This window comes from Halichoeres trimaculatus, unplaced genomic scaffold (assembly GCF_033239565.1).
Source record: "Halichoeres trimaculatus isolate MK-OKI-2021-1 unplaced genomic scaffold, fHalTri1.1 fHalTri1_scaffold_21, whole genome shotgun sequence".
NCBI lineage: Eukaryota > Metazoa > Chordata > Actinopteri > Labriformes > Labridae > Halichoeres > Halichoeres trimaculatus.
Genome location: NW_027437199.1, coordinates 6527890 through 6550000, shown reverse-complemented (window position 1 = coordinate 6550000; position 22111 = coordinate 6527890). Strand labels below are relative to the sequence as shown.

At 44.2% G+C, this 22111-nt stretch overlaps 1 protein-coding gene across 10 annotated transcripts in view; it reads left to right on the top strand.

Annotated features, from left to right (window-relative positions):
- Positions 1-22111, top strand: part of magi2a (membrane associated guanylate kinase, WW and PDZ domain containing 2a) — a 161827-nt gene that overhangs the window by 69757 nt on the left and 69959 nt on the right. For all 10 annotated transcript variants that reach the window (XR_012600075.1, XM_074697665.1, XM_074697666.1 and 7 more), the window contains exons 3-4: positions 14452-14571; positions 20762-20977. Coding sequence is in view for 9 of the 10 variants with exons in the window: in XM_074697665.1 (XP_074553766.1) it covers positions 14452-14571; positions 20762-20977 (336 nt within the window). In the remaining variant the exon portion in view is untranslated. The remainder of the gene's footprint in view (positions 1-14451; positions 14572-20761; positions 20978-22111) is intronic.

Genomic DNA, 22111 nt, shown 5'->3' with positions numbered 1-22111 from the left:
TCCATTCATATATCTGTCCATCCATCAACTTTCCATTCATCCATCCATCCATCCATCCATCCATCCATCCATCCATCCATCCATCCATACATACATACATACATATATCCATCCATCCTTTAACCCATCTATCCATCCGATTATCCATCCATTTGTCCATCTCCCCATCCATCAGTGTACCCATACATCCATCAGTCTATCCATTTATCCATCAATCATCTGTCCACTCAGCCATCCATCAGTTTATCTATCAATCCATCCATCTCACATTGGTTATGTTGTGTTTGGGTGTTTTATGTGGGTCTTAGTGGATCTGTTATTTGACCTGTGGCCGACTGTGTGGTGTTAACAGAGGACCTGGACCTGTGGCCGACTGTGTGGTGTTAACAGAGGACCTGGACCTGTGATGGTCTGTGTGGTGAAAACAGAGGACCTGAACCTGTGGGGGTCTGTGTGGTGTAAACAGAGGATCTGGTCACAGAGAGAAATCAGTGAAACTGAATATTCAATGCTTGTCTGTGGTTTTTACAGCGCCTCATAAAAAGCTGGTAGGAGAGTATATACAGCGTGAGATGATTTCTCTCTGGCTGAAATTGGATTAAGTCTACTGTAAAACTGAGAGTCTGCCCTTTCTTCTCCCCCTCCCTCCCCCCTCTCCCCCCCCCCACATTAAACTCCATAGGAAGGAAACCTCATTACAGGCCCGCAGTGTCCACAGTGAACACCCATTAAAAGGATCCAATTAAAGTTTGTGCAGCTTTGGCAGCAGCGTTCTGCTCGGGGATTATTTGTGGAGGTGGATTTGATCTGTGGCTGCGAGAGGGTCAGCCATTGGCCCAGAGATTGGAGATGGATGGTGAATGGGAGGGGCCTCAGAGCGATCCTGGTAATTGGATCCTGGGTTAATGGTGGCTTGTATCAAAGATGGCAAGAGGCGAGGAAGAGGCGGGGGGGCATGAGATGGATATGTGAACATGAGAACAAAAACAGACGCCATGCTGCTTCGTTTGGGTCATGTGACTTTAAAAGCCATTTGTTTTGGATGCCTCTGAGCAGCGTTGAAGGAGCATCCCATTGGATGAGTCTAACTGCGTTCATGGAGGTGTCACCGAACAGGCATTCACTCAGACAGGTGTTAGCTTAGCACACATTTAACCAGTTAGCACATCCTGACCTGCAAACTGTGGGTAAGGTCACAGCTCAGACATTTCATCCTTCAGAGGGTCAACCCAGACACATTCAGAGTTCACTGATAAAAAATCAAACTTCCATCTTTGTCTTTTTAGCACAGCATTGGCAGTGGCCTTCTAGCTTAGGGTAATACACTGTGCTAACATTCAGCTAACATTTAACTCTCTGCTACCAAAGCTAACTCCATCTCCATCCTGCTATGCAAAAAACTAAAATCTTATCGGGTGTTTTTGTTTTATTCTAAGCAAAACAGTCTTGTTATACTTGATATGAGCCACTTTTAACTGATAAGGCCAGAAAAATGTCTTGTTTTTTAGTTATTCAAGGAGAAAAATTAGGTCTAAATTGTTTGCAACAAGTAAAGTTTTTGTCCTGCTGAGTGGATCCAGAGCTGATCTCTTCAGCTTCACGCCACTAAAAAACTCTGTGTCCTCTTCAGTGTTGTCTATCTAAAGTGAAAGTAAAAAAAGAGACTCACCTGAGCAAGCACCTGTCCCCACAGACTCAGTCTGACCCCCTGGTTGTCTTCTCAGTCTTTACTCAACTGATTCAAACTCCAAACTACAGTCAAGTCTTTGTTTACTCTGACAGCTCCATTTCTCCAGAACCGTTCAGGATCCTCATTCAGAGTTTTGCCCGGAGCCAGAAACAGGAAGGACAGAGCTGATGAATAATTCATCTTCCTGTCTTTGTGTTTAAATTTTATAAATCCTTGGGACAGCTTTGGAGGGATTCTTATTAGACATTAAAAAAAAACTCTTCCTGCCTTGAAATCAGAAACCCGAAGATGCTCTCTGAAGTTTAACTTTTCCCTGTTAAGCCCTAACTTTCCCTTTTTTCATTAATTAATCACAAGTGCCATCATTAGAGCGTTTCTGAAGTCACAGCGCGTCAACACCGAGCGGAAAAACAAGAAGAGAGGAAGCCGTCTGAGGTCGTTCTCCTCGCTGTCAGATTCATTATAATTCAGGAGAAGATTTGTGTTTCAGACAACGACTTTGGAGAAGAAATGAAGGTTTTTACTCTTTATACTCTCTGCCGCTGCTCGAGTTATCAGACTCACGTTTACCCTGAGCGTTATTAAACTCGTTAACTACGTCAACAACAACAACAAATGCTCTACGTTAACGTCTCACTGTTTCACGAAGAAACCTAAATCTTAAAGTTTGACTTAAACTCTTTTCAGGGTGACGTCACAGAGACCTGTCCGTGCTTTTCAATCTGTCTCTCACACCTGTTCACACTTGTTCACACCTGTTCCTGTGACTCAGATTTAAAGTAGAGGTCTCAGTCTGCTGCTACAACACGCTCTAATTTAGCTTCTGTTGTTTACATCTGTACTGATTAAGTATGAATCACATTTTCTTAGAGGTGAACTCAGCTTTTCTCCTCCAGAGAGGCTGAACAGATGTAGATCTTTGAGGTGTTGTTGAGCTGAGGAACAAAGGAGGTGGAGAGGAGCAGAGGTCAGTCTGGATATCGCAGGAACAATGAGAGTAAAAGAGAAAGCTGAAACGTTCACGCTGCCGTGTTTAACTCTCTGTTTCCTGTTTCCATCAGAGGCTGCCGGCTCGCTGTGAACACTTCTCTCCCCCACAGAGCGCTGAGCGGCTCGTAGCACGACAGGGTCAGGGGTGATGTTAGCATCAGATAGCTTAGCCTCTGGTATTAAAAGGCCAAGAGGTCGCGGTATGAGATGATTACTGGGTGTGATGATTATGCAGCCTCTGGCTCTTGAGGTGTCGGATCAAATCCCTGGCTTGATCCACGGGTCAGCAGAGACACACACAGAGGTAGCTTCACATGATGTGGAATCTGTGGAGACGTGTCAGCGTGTTCCTGTGTTCCCGTCAAGCTCCCTGAGGGAAAAACGTTAAAACATACGACCATGTGCAGATCAGGTCTGCGTGCAGGAGCGTGCTGGAGCAGGAGAGGGGCTAGACAGGGGTGGGAGGGGGGATTAGACTGACAATACAGCATGTTGATCACTACACACACACACACACACACACCTCAGGCCACGTATCCAAACAGATGACATCAGCTCCTCTTAATCTCTGCATGTCACCCCTCACTCTCTCTTTCTTTATCTCTTTGTTGGTGTGTGTGTGTGTCGGCTGTATCGTCCTCTCAGGATTCAGAGTGATTGGAAAATGAAGCAGGCTGCCTGTGTTTCCTCTGGTTCTGTTTCCTGAGTGATCCAGATTTTTTTTCTGCTCTGACTTTTTTTGTCTCCTGTTTCATTTCTCTCACATTTGAAGCTCTCTGAGGTTTCAGATCAGGGCCATAGGCTTCTTTATTTCAGCCCAGAGGAGAAAAGGGTCTCAGAAAGCCAATAATATGGCTCACTGACTGATAGAGGAATGAGGACAAGAGTGAGGACAGAAGAGTGAGGAGAGATGGGTGAGGCCAGAGGAATGGGGACAAAAGTGAGGACAGAAGAGGAAGGAGAGAGGAATGAGGCCAGAGGAACGAGGACAAGAGTGAGGACGGAGAAGTGACAACAGGGAAGTGGAGACAGGGGATTGAGGACAGAAAGGTGAGGACAAACAAGTGTGTGCAGAAGAGTGAGCACAGAGAATTGAGGACAGAGAGCAGAGTAGTAAGGACTGAGGACAAAGCAGTGAGGAGTTAATACAGAAGAATGAGGACAGAAGAGTAACAAGAGATGAATAAGAACAGAGGAGAGTCTGCAGAGGGTTAAGAACAGAGGGCACAAGAGTGAGGCAGAGGAATGAGGACAGAGGAATGAGGACAAAAGCGAGGACAGTGAAGTGACTACAGGGGAGTGGAGACAGAGGAGTGAGGACAACAGTGAGTTTAGAGGATTGAGGACAGAGAAGTGAGGACAAACAGGTATGTGCAGAAGAGCGAGGACAGAGGAGTAAGGATAGAGGAATGAGGACAGAGGAGTTAGTGAAGAAGAATGAGGACAGAGGTGTAACGAGATGTGAATGAGGACAGAGGAGAGACTGCAGAGGAGTGAGGACAGAGGACTTAGGAAAATGGTGTGAGGACAGAAGATTAAGGTCTGAGGAGTGAGGAAAGTGGTCATGGGAGTTAGGAGTGAGGGTTGAAGACGCGAGCAGAGATGACATGTGGACATAAAGACAAAGGAGAGACTGCAAAGGAGTGAGGACAGAGGAGTGAGGACATAGGAGACTAAGGAGAGATGAATGAGGACAGAGGAGAGTGTGCAAAGGGGTAATGACAGAGGAATAAGTTGCAAGGATAGGGGAGTGAGGACAGAGGAGAGTAAGGAGAGATGAATGAGGACAGAGAACTGAGGAAAATGGTGTGAGGACAGAGGATTGAGGGCTGAGGAGCAAGGAAAGAGGTCATGGAAGTGAGAAGTGAGGGTTTAGGACACAAGCAGAGATGACATCCCTGTGTGGGAGTAGGTCTGAATCTTTGTCCTGGCTGCACCCTGGAGCATCTGTGTGAAATTGGCCTACAAATCAGTGCCTTCCTCGTTGATTGTCAGGCTCACTTGTTGCTGCCAACATTTTGAATTCAGTGAGAGATGTTCCTGAATGTGCCTGATGCAGCACTTCACCAGGACAGAGAGCAGCGTGCAGCGACGGGCCGATCCATCTCTGTCAGGACTCTGCAGAGAGGAGAGGACTTTGTATTCACAGCATCAGCATCCTGAGATGAAGGTGTAGTTACAGAGCGTTTGTCAGGCTTCAGGCTCTGTGTGTCTGACGTGAGGAGGGAGGCTCAGAGTTTCTCTGATTATTCATTCACTGTTCTCTTTATGAAGATGTTTGGTCGGTTAGAGTTTACGCACGTTAAGAGGCAGACCTTCATCTCTTTGGATCCTCTTCAGTGCCTCTTGAAGTCAGAGACGGGCGCCAATAGGTCACAGTTTCACTGTTAACAGACTGTAACACAGAGGCATGGCTCTACAGTGATTTAATGTGATTTAACTTGCAGTCATTTCATGGACTTTGACTAAAAGTTGAAAGATTTTTATTTTCTTTGGCTCTGATTTTCATCAAATACATTTGGCGGCTTCCTTAGAGCTGCTGTGAACACTCTGATTGATGTTGGTTTTGGCGCCCCCTGTGGACAAAGATGCTCCTCTTTTGTTAGTTTTGTCAATAGACTGTGAAAAATGGACATCATCTTCCTCGACTCAACATGAGGTCGCCCAAACTGCTCCCCCTGGTGGCTGGCTGCAGTATAGGTTAAAAAATCCATCTCCCCAGTCATTCCAGATGGGCTGTAGTCAAACTATTAAACATTAATAAATCTTGAAGAAATGTTTCTCACATCTGATTGTTTTGGTGATTTGTAGATATCATTTGGCTGCCTTGTTTTCAGTTTCTCATTTTTCTGAAAAGATTTGTTTTCATTATTTATAAGAGGTTGAAAACAAGGTTTTACGTCACGTTTAATGATGATTTACAGCTGCCATCCTTGTGTATTTTCTTCGAGGATTGAAAAATATGACTATATGATCTTTCTATGTTTTTACAACTTTTTCTATCGTGGTATGTTTTTCAGGACCTGTCGCTCTGCCTCTGTGTATTCAGCTCTGGCGTGGCTCTGACGTCTGTTTGAATTAAATTAGACAGGAAGCAGAGCTGCTTGATCTTCCTACATGAACACATTGACTCTCTGACTATTAGCACCTCCACACGTCTTAAAGCAGGATTCAGGGATTGCTTTGTGTGCTGAGAGAGAAATAATCAGATCTGCGAGAGATTTAGAGGAGCTCAGAGTCTTACTGCTGGGTCTGTTAGGCAGGAGGCGTTACCTGCCGAGAGACGCCGAGCAACAAGCTGCTGATTCAGACAACATCAGGCAAACATCTTCAGAGCCCAGGAGGGGAAAGATGAAGCTTAAAGGGTTAAATCCTGTTTGTGAGAAGTTTGCTGAGCGCTCCTCCTCTCTGATTTAAAGCTCTTCGAAGTCGGTGCGTGGATGTTTGGGAGGACAAAAACATTAATCCCCCTTTAAAAATGATTGCATTACATTAGGGAGATATGAACGGGCCAGAAGATTAATACCTTTGACCTCCAGAGGCCAGCACAGTTTGTAATCCTTTTTAAACCGAAACAAAGAGATGAAGCAAAAAGATGAAGCTGTCACTCTGATGACGATGATGATGATGTTATCAGTCTCTTGTTTTGATAAGTCAAAGTGAAACTGTTTCTTCATAATGATTCTTTCTCAGGCCTCAGAGGTGATTCCTTTAAATGCATTAAACTCCTCTTTATCTGTTTATCAGCCTCCTTCTCTTTTTTCTCTCTGTGGTTGGAGGATCCAGTGGTCGATACCTCTGGCTGTGTTTTCAGGCGGTGCATCCAGCGCCTCCTGCAGGGCAGAGCTATTAATGGAGTTGAGTGAGTGTGGGGGGGACTCACTGCCTGCTTTCTGCGATCTCTCCCACATTAGAGTCCATCGACAAGCAGGAGAGCAGCTCAGAGTCAGTGAACTGGACTGAACCTGAAACCTGGAACCAGGCGTGTTCGGTCCAACAGGGACCAATCAGAGCATCAGACAGCAGAGCCGCTACGTTCCCTCTAACCATCGTCTCCGATGGAAACAGTGAATAAGCACATTGACACATTTGCTGCTGATGAAGGCAAAGTGCAGAGACAGCAGCTTTTTCAGTGTCCTCCATCAGACCACAGCCCGCAGGCAGCAGCCAGCGCTGAATGGAAAACTAATCCATCCTCTAAAGCAGGCGCTACAGCCGCCCCACACTTCCTAATTGGCTAATGGTTAGATTAAGGTGCTAACAAAAGGCCCTGCTGACTCTGTGCTGGACCGTCATAACACAGGGTTTAGGGACGAAAAGGGCACAACTCACTCGCCTCGTGTGACGCCTGAGGCCAGAGACAGAGACAGAGAGAGAAGTCTAGTGTAGCGATAGCACAGACAGAGAGAAATTTACTTCATGCTTCATGAAATCTCTTGGGAGTCAAGGTTTTTCTGCCATCCAGAGACGGTACAGACCAGATCCCCATCCTGATGTAGCTTCAGCATCCGCACACTGCGTTAACATCACCAGGATGTTGTTGACGTAAGACTTTAGCTTCATTGACATCAGCTCAGAAACAGACCAACAGATGACTTTTCTACATCCTGCTGCCGCACTGAGCTGAGTCTGGACTGAGCCAGCTCACAGCCCATCATGCTGGTCAACTTAATCCTGGTTTAACATACACTTTGAACCCAGGAGGGAAAGTCTGCCCCCTTCAGGTATGCAGCAGAATAAAGATACAGTTTGACATCATGCTTTGGTTTCTGCAGTGTCATAATGAAGCCCAGTGATTGGCTGACTCAACCTGTCAATCATCCCAACACGTGCAGAATGCTAACAGCTGATACTGAGTCAGTCCACAGCAGAATGAAGTTTCTGTTACTCTGTGCAGCTGAAATTGGGTTAAAGAAGAAGTGTGAAGAGTGTCAGAGGGATGTGTTAGTGTAACTGTCTCTGTTATCTGGAACAACTCCCCGCTGACACACGTTTCATCTTAAAACGCTATAACGTAGTGGAAGAGAAATTTGTGTTTACACAGAGACGCTGAGGGACTGAAAATGCTGTAGTAAGTATGCCAGGCCTGTAGGTGGCGCTATAACTGTCTTGTTGAAGAGCAGCTTTTGGTAGATCTCCACCGAAGCAAAGTTGGGCTGATCATCTGGTGAATTGGTGAATGCTAAGAGCAGAAGTGGAGCAACAGATGCAGTCAGCAGATTGTTAATATTTTCAAAAGTTTGCATTTAAGGTCGGCTAAAACGCTGTTTTATTTAGGGCTGGGACGATATGCTACTCTGGCGATTTGATTTCCTTTTTTGATTTTCCTTAATTTTGGGGGATCGGAGATCAGAGATAAAAGAGCGGTGATGGACCCATCCTTACATATGAAACTGATCTTATATACCTCCAGGAAGGTCAGTCTTGGCAGGTCAGGCTTTTTAAACATCAGTTATCAGTGATTGGCTAGAAAATTGTGATTGATGCACCCCCAATATTTACAGTTTTTCCAATTTTTAGTTTGCTTTCTTAACATCGCACTAGGGATGGGCACCGAATTAGGTACTTCTATAGGTGCTGACTGAAGTCTGTCAAAAGTACCGGGTGCCGATTCATGAAAAATCAAAAGGTACCATGTTGTGGAAGAGGAGGCAATTTCCCATGCTGGACATGAACACAGCATTTTAAGGTCGTAAATTAAAGAATTAGTATGTAAAAAAAAAAAAAAAATTTTATTGAACAAATTGATATTTTTTACCACTGACACAAAAAAGTACAGAAAATTGGTACTGTAGAGTACCAACACTGATTGCCAGGTACCAGATATCTGTACCATATCGTTTTAAATGTGAAAGATACCCATCCCTACACCAGGCCATGAGAAAAAGTTGAATAATGATGATAATGTCTACAAAAGACTGAAATTAAGAATTTGGATTTGACATTAAAAAAAATCCATTATTTGACAAAAAAATCCAGATTTTGATATTGTCAAACAAAAAAACCTAGTTTCCAAGTAAACACCAGGTTGTGTAAACGGCCCGTAACTAGGTTCGACTTATGTGGGTTCATCACTTTGTTCCTGGCGTCCTGTTATGTTCCTGGTGTGTCCCTGGTGTATTCTCCATGTTCTTGGTGTCCTGGTGTTTCTGTTGTGTTCCTGGCGTGTTCCTGGCGTTTCCCTGGTGTGTTCCTGATGTGTTCCTCGTACGTGTTGTCGTCCTTCTGTTGGAGTCATTAGCTGAACGTCCATGCTGTAATTATTTCCTCAGGGTTTCTACGCATGCTGTCATGAATACATATGACTCCTTCTCAGTGTGGCGCCTCAGGTTGTCCTCTGATTGAAATCCTTTCATTCACACACACACAACCGCAATTTCCTCTCCCTCTGATCGCCTGGCCTCCTGCTGAGCCCCTCTCTCTGTGTTTCAGTTATCTCAGGTTCAAACTCTCTTCAGGTTACTGCAGATTAACGGCACCAGGAGCGGAGTAAAAATAGAAAGGTGGATTTAACACAGTGTGCTTTTTATTATTAACATCGGATGCTAATGTGTTCTGTAGGAGCTCTGTGAAAGCTCTCCAGGTGTTAGAAGAGACCGGGGCAGCAGGTAATGGTGCTCAGCTGCTGCACTCAGAGCAGGACTCATGGCCTGTAGATGTAAAGTTAAATACTGGAGGACGTACTAGAGAGCATCAGCTAACACTACAACCTGCCTCATGTGTAATACATGCTGTCTGTTTAAATACACACCTGTTACTACCTGTGCCAACCTTCAGGGGAGACAACTAAGAAAGTGCTAATAGCATAAAAATGATGGGGTATGACATCTTATCAGTTTGTTTAAGTTGTTTATGACCAGGTCAGTCCATTTAAGGTAGGTATAGTCTTTTCAATGTCACATCAGACTGTTTATGGTCAGATCAGCCTGTTTTAGTCAGATCAGTCTTTTTACGGTCAGATCAGCCTGTTTACGGTCAGATCAGTTTTTTTGTGGTCAGATCAGCCTGTTTGCCGTCAGATCAGTCTTTTTATGGTCAGATAAGTCTTTTTACGGTCAGATCAGCCTGTTTACAGTCAGATCAGTCTTTTTACGGTCAGATTAGTTTTTTTACGGTCACATCAGCCTGTTTGCAGTCAGATCAGTCTTTTTACGGTCAGATTAGTCTTTTTACGATCAGATCAGCCTGTTTACAGTCAGATCAGTTTTTTTATGGTCAGATCAGTCTTTTTACGGTCAGATCAGCCTCTTTGCAGTCAGATCAGTTTTTTTATGGTCAGGTCAGCCTGTTTGCAGTCAGATCAGTCTTTTTACGGTCAGATCAGTTTTTTTACGGTCAGATTAGTCTTTTTACGGTCAGATCAGCCTCTTTGCAGTCAGATCAGTCTTTTTACGGTCAGATCAGCCTGTTTGCAGTCAGATCAGCCTGATTACAGTAAGATCAGTTTTTTTATGATCAGATTAGCCTGTTTGCAGTCAGATCAGTCTTTTTATGGTCAGATTAGTCTTTTTACGGTCACATCAGCCTGTTTACGGTCAGATTAGTCTTTAAACAGTCATCAGTACTTTCAGACAGATCAGCATGTTTAAGGTCAGACTAGTCTTTTTAGAGTCAGATCATCCTGTTCACATTCAGATCAGTGTTTTTGCAGTCAGATCAGTGTTTTTGCAGTCAGATCAGTCTTTTAAAGGTCAGATTAGCCTGTTTACGGTCGGATCAGTTTTTTTATTGTGAGATAAGCCTGTTTATAGTCAGATCAGCCTTTTGACGGACGGTTCAGCCTGTTCTCGGTCAAGTCAGCCTGTTTACAGTTAAATCAGTCTTTTTATGGTCAGATCAGAGATTTTTTTTTTGGATTGGTCTTTGATGGTTAGACTAATTTACAGTCAGATCAGCCTGTTTACAGTTAGATCAGCCTATTTACGGATAGACTCGTTTTTTATGGTCAAATCAGTCTTTTTACAGTCAGATTAGTCTGTGTGGGTCAGATCAACGATCATTTTTTTTTATGGTCAGACCAGTCAGTTTACGGTCAGTCTGCATACAGTTAATACCTGAGTTGCAGGTCACACAGCAGAGCAAATCCTGACTTTACAACCCATCCCTTTCTTTATCAGTCTGTATGTAGTTGTCATCCTCTAAGTGAGTCTCAGAATTTAACTGGGACTGTCTTTGTAAGGAACAGAATAAAGGACTTGTTTTAAGCGTCCCACTCTTCAGAAGTAGTCCACATGCAAAAACACACCTGAGGGGGGAAAGAATCCACACTCCTGTAGGCTGACTAAATGATGAACACATCATTTAACCTTAATGAGTTTCACCATTTCCTGTAATCAAGGCTTTCTAAATAACGATTACAAACCCTCAGAAACATCCAGCAGCCCTCACCGAGGCGGCTGTATTTATAGAAGCGCTGATTTGCACCCCAGGACCCTGACCCACATACAGAGCAGTGAAAGCGAGCAGCATTGTGGTTGCCTCCTTTTAGAAATTGTCACCCGAGAGAAGTCCCCAGCAGAAGACGGTGCTAAATATAGATCTGAAACATCAAAGGTCCTCTTTGAAATGTGTGTGTGTGTGTGTGTGCCGCTCAGCCTGTCGCTCTGCCTGTGAAGAAGCTAATCTGACGGGAACACCGGCTCCATGCAGGCAGACACAATCAAGAAGCTCTCCACCGGGGGCCACAAAAACACACACACATACATCTGCTCTACAGCACAAACAACAGAGCTCCTGCTGCTCATTGGCTCTCATTAGACGCTCTACAAACGACTCTATCAGCAGGACCCAGCCTCTTGTTTTCACCTTAAAGGTCGTCAACAGGAACTCTCGGTAGGAAACAGGTTATCTAACCCAAACCTTCACCCAGAATGTCACCTCCTGTATCTGTGAGATGGTCCAGTGTGGCAGCTTCATATCTGAGACAGAGGCAGCTCTTGACCAAGTACATCCTCTCCTCAGAGTCCATCAGAGCGTCTGATAGTGAAGCTGTGTTTGTTTTCTCCTTTTGAGCAGTCATTAATCAACATATAAAAAAGGAAAAGCAAGGACAGGCTCGGTGAAGCAGCTTAATGGTCTTATTTTGGATGAATTCTCTTCATTAGATGGTTGAAGGAAGCTGAAACCTCGTCTCTTGATGAGAGTTACAGAGAAAGCTTTAAACTTCACAACAAAGTCTTTAAAACACAGCTCAACATGGACTCAGTGATCCATCCAGCAGACATCATTCAGAGAAGAGAGGAGTTTAAACTGTTCGGCTTTTCTGTCAGAGTAGTTTAAAGAAGGGTGTTGTGCTTTTTTTAGTCTTTATTCTGTCCCTCTGGTGACCCCGTAGTATCTCTCCATGATTTAAAGCTCAAATAAATCTCTATTTTTCCCTCCTTGACGTTTTAGTCTCTTTAGGGCTCACAAACCCTTTCACTCTGATTGGCCAGCCCTCTAGAGGCCTGTTAGGGGGCGGAGCTATAGCCAGACCTTGGTGTTTAAGGCCCACTTATGTAATGACCTCATCATTTCAGCAAGTCTAGTGAAGATCTGGTGCTAATTTTTAGAACATAGTATTTTGATGAGTTTACAGACAGATTCAGGGATTTCTGCAACATTTGAAGATGTAGAGGTTTGAAAATCTGCACATGCTCAGTCTGAACATACAGGATTGGTTCTTATAGCCATGTTTAGGAAATGAAAGAGCTAGGGCTGTAACTAACGTTTATTTTAGTAATTGAATACTCTGACGATTATAATTACGATTAAACGATGAGTTGGAGAAAAAAATAAGATGAGAATGCATAATAGTGAATTTTGCAACATGTGTTGTTATTTTAGTTGATGACTTTTGTTTGCTTAAAGACAAAGAAACAACATATTTGACCATAGATTTGCTGACCAGATGCTACTTTTGAATTTCACTTAAAGAATCAACAGTTTGGGCAAAATAGTAAAAAATATATTGTTATGTCATCAGATTATGAACTTAGTGGGCTAAAAATGTGAATAAATAAAAATGTGTCCTCAGTCTTTTCACCTGCAGGTCAAACAGTTCACCCCCTCTGCCCTACCACTATCTGTAGCAGCTGACGCTAATGCTAAAGTAAGTTCAATGGACTCCTAGTGGTTTTCAAACGGGGTGAGGATTTCATAAAAAAAAACTAAATGAGTCCTAAAAGACATACCATGCATTTCACAACATATAAAAGGAGTGTATGGTGGGATTTCGTAGCTCCTCGCCTCGCTGTTGAGCTCTCGGCTCATCATCGATGAGCCCAACATGTTTGAGTTTTTAGTGCTAGATCATTGCAGTTTTGCTGCTGTGTCATGCAAGGTCAATTTTGCAAATGTTGCAGTTAACACGTGTGCTTTTACTCCCAAACTCTGGCATTTTGAGACAAATGGCTTCTCCATCTCTGCCATTATTTTAATGTGTGCTTGCTCGTAGGGCTGAACAATTAATCAAATTTAAACCAACATCGCAATGTAATATAATGCAATTTTCAAATCGCAAAGGCTGCAATTAAAAAAAGGTTTTAAGTACATTTAAAGAGTGCATTCCACCCATGTTTCCATATTTCAGTGGTTGAGCCAAAACTATTTTAAGGACATGTCATACTACACATGAATTTATTGCTTGTGTTTAGTGAATAATGCAGAGGATAACCCCCCCCCAAAAAAAAAAAAAAAATAAATAAAAATAAAAATAAAAAATAAAAAATTGTATGCTTAATCGCAATCTCAGTATTGGTCAAAAAAATTGCGATTAGATTATTTTCCTAAATCGTTCAGACCTACTTGCTCGGCTTCTCTTCCTCCATGCTGACCTGTTTTCATGTGACACATACAGCCCCACAGCCCAGGTAATCTACACTCCAGTCAAGTAGGTGATGGTAATGCACCTTCATATAGTTGCTAAGCTAATTACTCTGACAAAAAAGGAAGGAGACAAACAAATTGAAGAAAAACTAATACAGTGCATCGATTATGGAAACATTTTCTCAGGTTTTAGACGGGGGATTGAGGTAAAGTCCGACCTGTTCCTGTTCCTCAGTCATAACTCACACCCTGACTGAAGTGGGTCTTTAAGGTCTTCCTGCTCCTCCCGCCAGAAGTGATCATAGCTCAGTGGCTCCCCTGCTAACTCTAAAACCACAGATGGATCCTTTAATGTGCAGTGCTAGGGGGGCTAACAGTGCTCTTTACAGTCCCTGTTTTACTGCGAACAGCTCTCGCTCAGGACGCCGTGCAGCACCTGAGGGGCCCAGAGGCTGCGAGTCATCACAGGCGGAGCAGCTTTAACAGAGTCATTAGCACACAGTGATGAGGAAGCTGTTTGTAGCTGAGCTTAACAACCAAACACTCTGTCACTGAGATGTTAGAGGAGTCAGACGCCGCTTTAAGGTCAGATATTTCCTCTGTAGCTGAAGTCAGTCAGTCCTCTGGCTCCTTGAATCATCACAGTTTCTCCTCCTGCTGTCCAAATTGCATCACTTAGCTCCTGAGGTTGCACCTTTCTCCTCCTCCTCCTCCTCAATGAGAGCTCTAATATCCTGAGTGAAATGACTAAAAGAGGATGAAGGTGGGCGGCGGCTGAACGGGTCAGGGTCAGCGTGTTTCAGCCTGTTTCAGCATGTTTCAGCGCCGCTCTGTTCTGATCTCTGTTCAGAAACACGACAGACTGAGCCTCACTTTTACTCGGGATGAGGCGTTCAAAGACGCTAAACTCCTCTCTCCTGTGAGGCGTTCAAAGACGCTAAACTCCTCTCTCTTATCTCCCGCAGGCACAACCAGGCAGCCCAAGGAAGGAGAAGTCCCGGGGGTGGATTATAATTTCGTGACCGTTGACCGGTTTATGGAATTGGAGAAAAGCGGCGCCCTGCTCGAGAGCGGAACATATGAAGGTAAGGATTTAGAGTCACGCCGGCGACTGCAGACTCTCTCCTCTCTGATTCTCCTCCTGTCCTTTTTCATGAATCCGCGCCGTGATGAGGCTCCAAAGGCTCTTCTGCTGTGACAGTGACAGCAGGGTGGATAAATACTGAGACCGACTCATCACTCGGCACACACACACACTCACACACCACACACAAATTCCCTCCAACATCCATATGCAGTCTTCTGAGAAGAGCAGAGCATCATCAGTCAGAGTGGAGACTCACACACACACACACAGGCCTCTCTCTGGGCTCTTCGGTCGTCTAATTGGAACAAACACACTCTTCCCGCCCTCTCGGTCAGACTTTGGGTTTTAAAACTCTTCGTCTCTGAGGAGAGCTCTGCAGCCTCCTCACTGATAACACACACACACACACACACACACACACACACACTGTCCTCTCTGACTCCACCTGTCCTCGCTGCACCTCAGAGGGAAAAAAATCAGCAGACGGCCAATTTAACGCTCGGCTGCCAGGAGCGATGCAAGATCTCGGAGAGATGGAGCTGCTTTGGGAGATTCTCCAGCGCGGTCACTCGGCCGTCATTCAGCTTTTTATAGAGTTTAATAATTTAATGACCAATTAGAGGAGAAGAAAGGTAGAATGTGGAGCCAAGAAGGAGGAAAGCTGATGCGTCCTTGAGAAGTGAGCGCTCCTTAAGTCTCTCTGTTAGTCACAGTTTGTTAAAGGAGCGCCTGAAACACGCTGAACTTCTTTATTCAAGAAGAGAAAGAAGTTTTTTTTTCTACATCCTATCTTTAACTCTCCTCAGAAACAGCCTGAGGGAGTGAAAATCCTGTAGGTTTGTGTTTCAGACTCATAAAGTTGTGTTTTCTTCAGCTCTACGTCGAAGAATCTGGTTCTTTCTGCTCTAAACTCCGAATACCTGCAGGGCCCGGCTTTTCTTTCTAAGGCTGGCCCAATTCTTCACAATAACTCGGTGTTCACTCACAGCTGAAGATCCAGCCCTTCTCTGTCTCTCTTCAGGTTCAGTTATTTCTGAGAGCATCAGTTTCCCCTGCAGTGTCAGCTCATAGTGGACTTTGAAACCTCACAAAAAAGAATCGATTCCTGGTCTCTCAAACCTCACAGAGCTGTCAGCCTCAGCCTCAGCCTCAGCCTCAGCTTCAGCCTCAGCTTCAGCTTCAGCTAGGGCTGGTACGATATGCTATAAGAATCAGAATCAAAAAAGAGTTTTATTGCCAAGTACATTTGTGAATACATGGAATTTGTCTTTGTGTGTTGGTGCTAACAATTAACAATGAAATATGAAAAAAGTTAAGATGAAAAATATACACATATGCAAATTTATATATATAGAAAAATAAAATAAATGAAATTGAAATAAATAAAATTAAAATAAATTACATTATAATAAATTAAATCAAAATAAATTAAGATAAATTAAATCAAATTAATTAAAATGAAATAAAATAAAATAAATTTAAAAAAAAGAAATGAAAAAAAAAATAGGAATATTTACGGAAAAACGAAATGATAATAATTATAAGGAGAAACAGAGGATACAAGGTGCAGCTGGAGCTGTGCAATTTAGAGTTCAGTTGGCGTTAATGTAACCCATTACCAAATGTAAGAACAGTCTCATGGGGAGAGTCTGGGTTCTGTGGGAGCAGGAGGGAGGGCATGGGCATCATATTTTCACGATTCGATTCTAATACGATTTTTGGGGTCCCAATATGTAAAATTTTTGCAATTTGCTTTTTTAACAACAGACCATGTCAAAAAGTTGAGTGTTGATTATGATGTCTAGACTATATCAGGAGCCAAAGTTTCCCAAAAAATGCACATCCTGAGAGTCAGAGAGAAACTTTTTGCCCTCTGGTGGAGAAAAGTGGTGGCGTCATCTAATCCATCTTATAAAAAAGACTGAAATGAGAGATTTAAATTTAAAAAAAAAAAAAATTAACAAAGAATCCCGATTTCAATATTGCAAAATAAAAAAATCCTGATACACCAATTTGATGAACCAATTTTTTCTCCCACCCTTAGCTTCAGCCTCAGCTTCACGTTGTTGCTCTTCTTTAAAATTAAGGGATGAATCTGAAAACAGGTGAGAGGAAACATCACAGTCTACAAAAAAGGTCCAATAGGAACATTTGAAAGTGTCTGAAGCCTCCTGAGATTATTCCAAACACTGACTTTACCCTGTGCTGAAAAAGAACTCCATTACCCATGAGCCCTTTCACTGACTTCAAACTGCACAAGTTGATTATCTTTCGATACCAACATTGGTTTGGAGATATGTTGTCTAATGTGTGAGAGGAACATATTCATATTTAGTCGACTAATACCAAATACCAACAACATCTGATGTTACAGCTGTAGTTCAGCTGCCCTCCACCAGCTGAAGCTGTTGCTTTGCTGCCTTGATGCTCTGCAGCTCTACTACTTGGATGTAAACAGTCACAGATATCATGCTGTAAAGTATCATGATTTGTCTGCAGATCTTTAGTTGTGGAATTAGACTCTGTGGAGCATCCTTAACATACTCTGACCATAGGCTGTAAAAAAATGGACGTCATCTTGCTCGGCTCGAAGTGAGGTCGCTCAAAAACTGCTCCCCTTGGTGGCTGACTACAGTATAGGTCAAAAAATCTGTCTCCCCAGTCATTCCAGATGATCTTTAAATCACCACAGCATAGAGATGTGAGAAACATTTCTACCAGGTGTATTTATTTTTTAAAGTTTGACCACAGCCCATCTGGAATGACTGGAGAGACAGAGTTTTTGACCTGGACTGCAGCCAGCCACCAGGGGGAGCAGTTTTTGTGGCTCCTTTACTTCAAGTTGAGCAAAACACCATCCATGATTTTTACAGCCTCCCTTGTGACAAACAGGTCTCCTTCCTCCTAGAGCTGCACCTCCTCTTCCTCTGTTTGTGATTTATGTAATAATAACGAGCATCATTCAAATCTGTAAGACCTGACATGTGACGTGTGTGACCCGAGCAGAGACCCGATCAGGAGCAGAAACCTCAGTGGCTCAGTAACTCATGACTTCCACATGTGAGAGTCTGTTCAAACCCTAATTCAGCTTCAGAGCCCTGAGAGCGCCGCATGAAGCAGAGGCTGCTGCTCTGTGATTGGTCGACTCAGAACAAATCAGCTCTAATGCTACAATCAGAGTTTATGAAATATCTCACATGGAGTCTTAACGTCAGCCCTCAGAGGTTTTTCTGGAGTTTTCCACAGAGACATGTCCCTTCAGAGGGTCCAGTCTGTAAACCAGTTAAACCAGTAAACCCAGAGAGTTTTCAGTCCTCTCAGCCTCCTGTACTCTGCAGGAGTCTTTACCAGTTCCTCAGATTTTGTCCTCAGTGTGTGTGTGAATTACAGTACCTGTCTCCAAGGCTGAGCTCTGGCCTGGATCTGTCTGGTCCCTGGTCGGTCTCAGAGTGTTGATGCAGGTAAATGTGGAGGAAATGAGGAGCTGAACCCCGTAGGCCTGAAGCCTCCCTCCCATTACTCTCTGTGTGTTTCTGTGTTTCATCTTCCAGCATTAGTTTGTGGAGTGTGTTAATAAAGACTGTGTGTCTGTTCTGGCTCCGTCAGCTCGTAGGTGTGATCAGAGCGCCTGTCAGATGAGACGGCGTTTCCTCCTCTTCTACAAACTTCAAAGTCGGGTTTCTGCGGTGCTGCAGGTTGTTGAAGTTCACACGCAAAGCGATCAGACCACTTTTCTTTCTTCTCAGAGGAAAGTCTTCAGCTTGTTAGGGATCCTGGATTTGTGTCTATAGTTCAGGGCTCTAATCCGGACCGTCTTCGTAATCTTTTTACAGCTCCTCTCCTCCATCTTTCATCACAGCCTCATGTTTCTCTAACATCAGACTCTTTTCTTTCCACCTGATATGTTTTAAATCTCATTCCTTGTTCTTCCTCTTCCCCTGAACGCCTCAGTCTCCAGCCCCAGATTCAGAATAATCTCTGTGGATTTCCAAACAGACGGTCCTCCTCCTCCGTCTGAGACGTCTGCCAGGAGCTCTGGGTGCAGGCGCAGCGATATCTGCAGCGAGCTGATCTCAGAACAAACCTGCTGCAGACCTAAAACCCACGTCCTCTGAACCGACAGGCTCTCTAACTTTCCCTCCAAGTGGATCTGAAATCTGCTCAGAGGAGAGGGGAGTCTGGGCTTTAAAGAAAGAACATCTCCCAGACTTTGGACTGACATGAGTCCCTGTCTCACTTAGAGACTGAAACCTTTTCAGTTGTTTGAGTCAGACAGAAGAAGCCTGGAGCTGTGAGGGTTTAACGGTGATGGGTGGAGACTCATGGAGGCTGATGGAGGTCGTTGGCAGCTGTCGGCTGAAAACATAAAGATAATAAAATGTTGAAGCCGCTCTCTGACCTCCAGATGCACAGAGCCCTAAAACTAAAGGAAAAACATGGATAGTGCGACAAAGTGCTACAAGATATTTGGCTGCAGCTGCTGCCCTTAAAGTGATACTCCGGGATGGAACAAGTTGGGTCCTATCACAAGGTTTAGGGCAGAAATTACCCCTACAGCAGTGATTTTGTGCAGCAGAAGCCCAGAGCACACGTACCAAACACCCCCTCCCTGCTCCTCTGCCGGTTTCCTCTGCACTCAGACGGGGCCATATTTTACTTGACCAAAAACACAAATAAACGGACTCCCACCGAAAAAATCTGATATGGGTCTGCATTCACGCTTTATTTAGAGAATTTTCAGGGCGTTACTTTCACACAAAAAAAACGCTAAATAAGGCTCTAGTTCTCATCGTGTCTCTTCGTCCTGGCAGACTACCTGCGTTTGTTTATATCTGGCACGCCGCGCGCGGACTGATACACTAAACGGCAAGCGCCTCGTAGCCAGCTGTGGCTCTGCAGCGGAGGTAGCACCGTTTTACGACACGACGCGGTGTTTTTGTGTGAAAGTAACGCGCTGGGAATTCTCTAAATAAAGCATGAATGCAGACCGATATCAGATTTTTTCGGTGGGAGTCCGTTTATTTGTGTTTTTGGTCAAGTAAAATATGGCCCCGTCTGAGTGCAGAGGAAACCGGCAGAGGAGCAGGGAGGGGGTGTCTGCCCTAAACCTTGGGATAGGACCCAACTTGTTCCATCCCGGAGTATCACTTAAAGTTTTTTTTAACAATTTAGAATAATGTAGCCAAAAAACCACAATCATTTGATGCAGCAAAACTTCACCCTCTAACAACAATCAGTGATAAGTGCTGAAAATTCACTCAGAGCTGGGTCTGAGACCTTCTGACTCATTCTACCCCTGAGGTCAAAGAGGAGAAGGCTCAGATTAGGGGCTTAAGTGTTCCCTGAACAGATGAGTCTTCAGACATCTCTTAAAGTAGAAAGGGACTCTGTGGATCATATAGAGTTCGGTAATTCATTCCACTATTTGGGCACAACAGAGGAGAAGAGTCTGGCTAGAGATTTGGAGCCGTGCTGGGCTGGGAGCACCAGGCGTCTTTCACAAGCAGAGCGTAGTGGGCGAAAAGGAGTTAAGACCTGGATGAGGGGACCCCAGATAGGAAGGAGCTGTTCTTGTGAATGTTTTATAAGTCGGAGGCAGAGCTTTGAATCTAATAGGAGATGCCTGTACCAGAAGCTGCGTAGCCTGTTGTGTCAGGTAGAGTCTGATCCTCCTAATTTTATACAGGTCATATCAGCAAGATCGAGCAATCGAGGCCACATGACCCTTAAAGGTCAGCAGGTCATCAATCATGACTCCCAGATTTCTGGCAACCATGAAGAGCGTGCAGACCAGCTCTCTGCCGTCAGACCTGACGTGAGCTCCAGCCTCCAGCTCCTGAGTTCATGGATCAGCTGCTCTGACAGAGGACAACATGTGAGCGGCCCTGAACACCTCAGGTTGTCCCTGGAGCTCATACAGAGACGACCTGAGAGTCCTCTGACATTCAGCTCCCACACGTCTCACTCCTCTCTTTCGCCTCTTTGTAGACCTTCCTCTGTCTTTTTTCACCTCTTCCTCGCTTTGTTTGCTTAGAGGTTAACACTGTTTACTGAAACATTTTAGTTTTTGTCAAAGGGAAAGATCTGTATGAGGAGGAAAAACAGCAACATAGATGATTGTGAAATCAGAGGTGGTGTTTCACAGACAAACTTTCCTCCTGACCTCTTTCTTTCCCTCTTTGTTTCAGAAAACTTCTACGGTACCCCAAAGCCTCCGGCCGAGCCCAGCGCTCTGCTGCTAAATGTAACGGACCAGCTGCTGCCGGGCGCCAGACCCAGCTCCGAGGGCAAACGGAAGCGAAACAAGTCCGTGAGCAACATGGAGAAGGCGAGCATCGAGCCGCCAGAGGAGGAGGAGGAGGAGAGACCCATTGTCAACGGCAACGGCTCAGCTGTCACCCCAGGTCAGAATCCACGCGGCCCGAGGTCGCTGCTTCATGACAGCTCGGTCTGAGGTCAGGCACAGGGTCAGGATGATCTGCAGAGGATGATGATCTTACTGAAGTCATAGCAACCGCCTCCCTCCGTTGCCTAGCAACAAAGAAACAGATTCAGAGGAGAGCTTCCTGGAAACGATTTTATGGAAGATTATCACGTTTAATTGGCTCAGCAAACATCTTTATGAGCGGCTTAATGAAGTGGAATATAAACTGAGATATTCTTCGGAGTCTGACACTCTGTGATTAAAACATCAGGTCACATGATCACAGGGTCACATGATCAGTTATCCTGCTCTAATCAGGCCTGTAGCTCTCTCTGATTCCTCTTTATTTAGCAGCAGCCTGCAGCTCTCTGCAAACTCACAGTTTCTGCTGAGTCAGCGCAGTCATCCTCCTGCTTACCTCACACAGGTGTGTTAATCACAGGTGAGGTTAATCAGAGGATTGGTCAGTTTGTCCACATGCTAAACTCACTGTAGTTTCCGCTGAGCGGCACTGAGCGGTGTGAGAAGGTCCCGGTTCCTGCACTTTAAGTGCGAAACCCTCGTCTGAACACATGTTCCTCCGCTAACAGAAGGCCTTTGAATGCATCACATGATTCCAACATCATAAAAGCGGCTTTATGAGTCTGATTTTTGTGATTCCAAATCCAGAACCATGCTCTGGTCCTGTGACTCTGTAAGCTGGTTTTATGACCTGAGGACAGAGAGTCTCTGCTTCAGTCAGAGCAGCTCCAGTAGACAAAGAGTTCCCAAAGCTGGTCGTCTCAGAGGGACATCTTAGGGGTGTTTAAGGACCGGGACAGGACGCGGAAAGATGAAGTTTTGGTTTAACAACCGCAAAGATCTGATTGAAGGTAGGTCGCTTTATTTATCAGAGAAATCTAAGAGTTAGAGACGATTCTCAGCCTCTTTGTAAGAAAAATAAAACCTAAATTTATTTTTTAAGGTATAATTTTTTAAAGTATAAAGAGACAACAAAAGAAGCAAAGTTTTCAATTTCTAAATTTTATTGCTAAGATTTGGACAACAGAGGAACATGTTAAGAAATTCATCTAATTATTTGTGAATTTAGAAAAAGAACAACATGACAAAACTC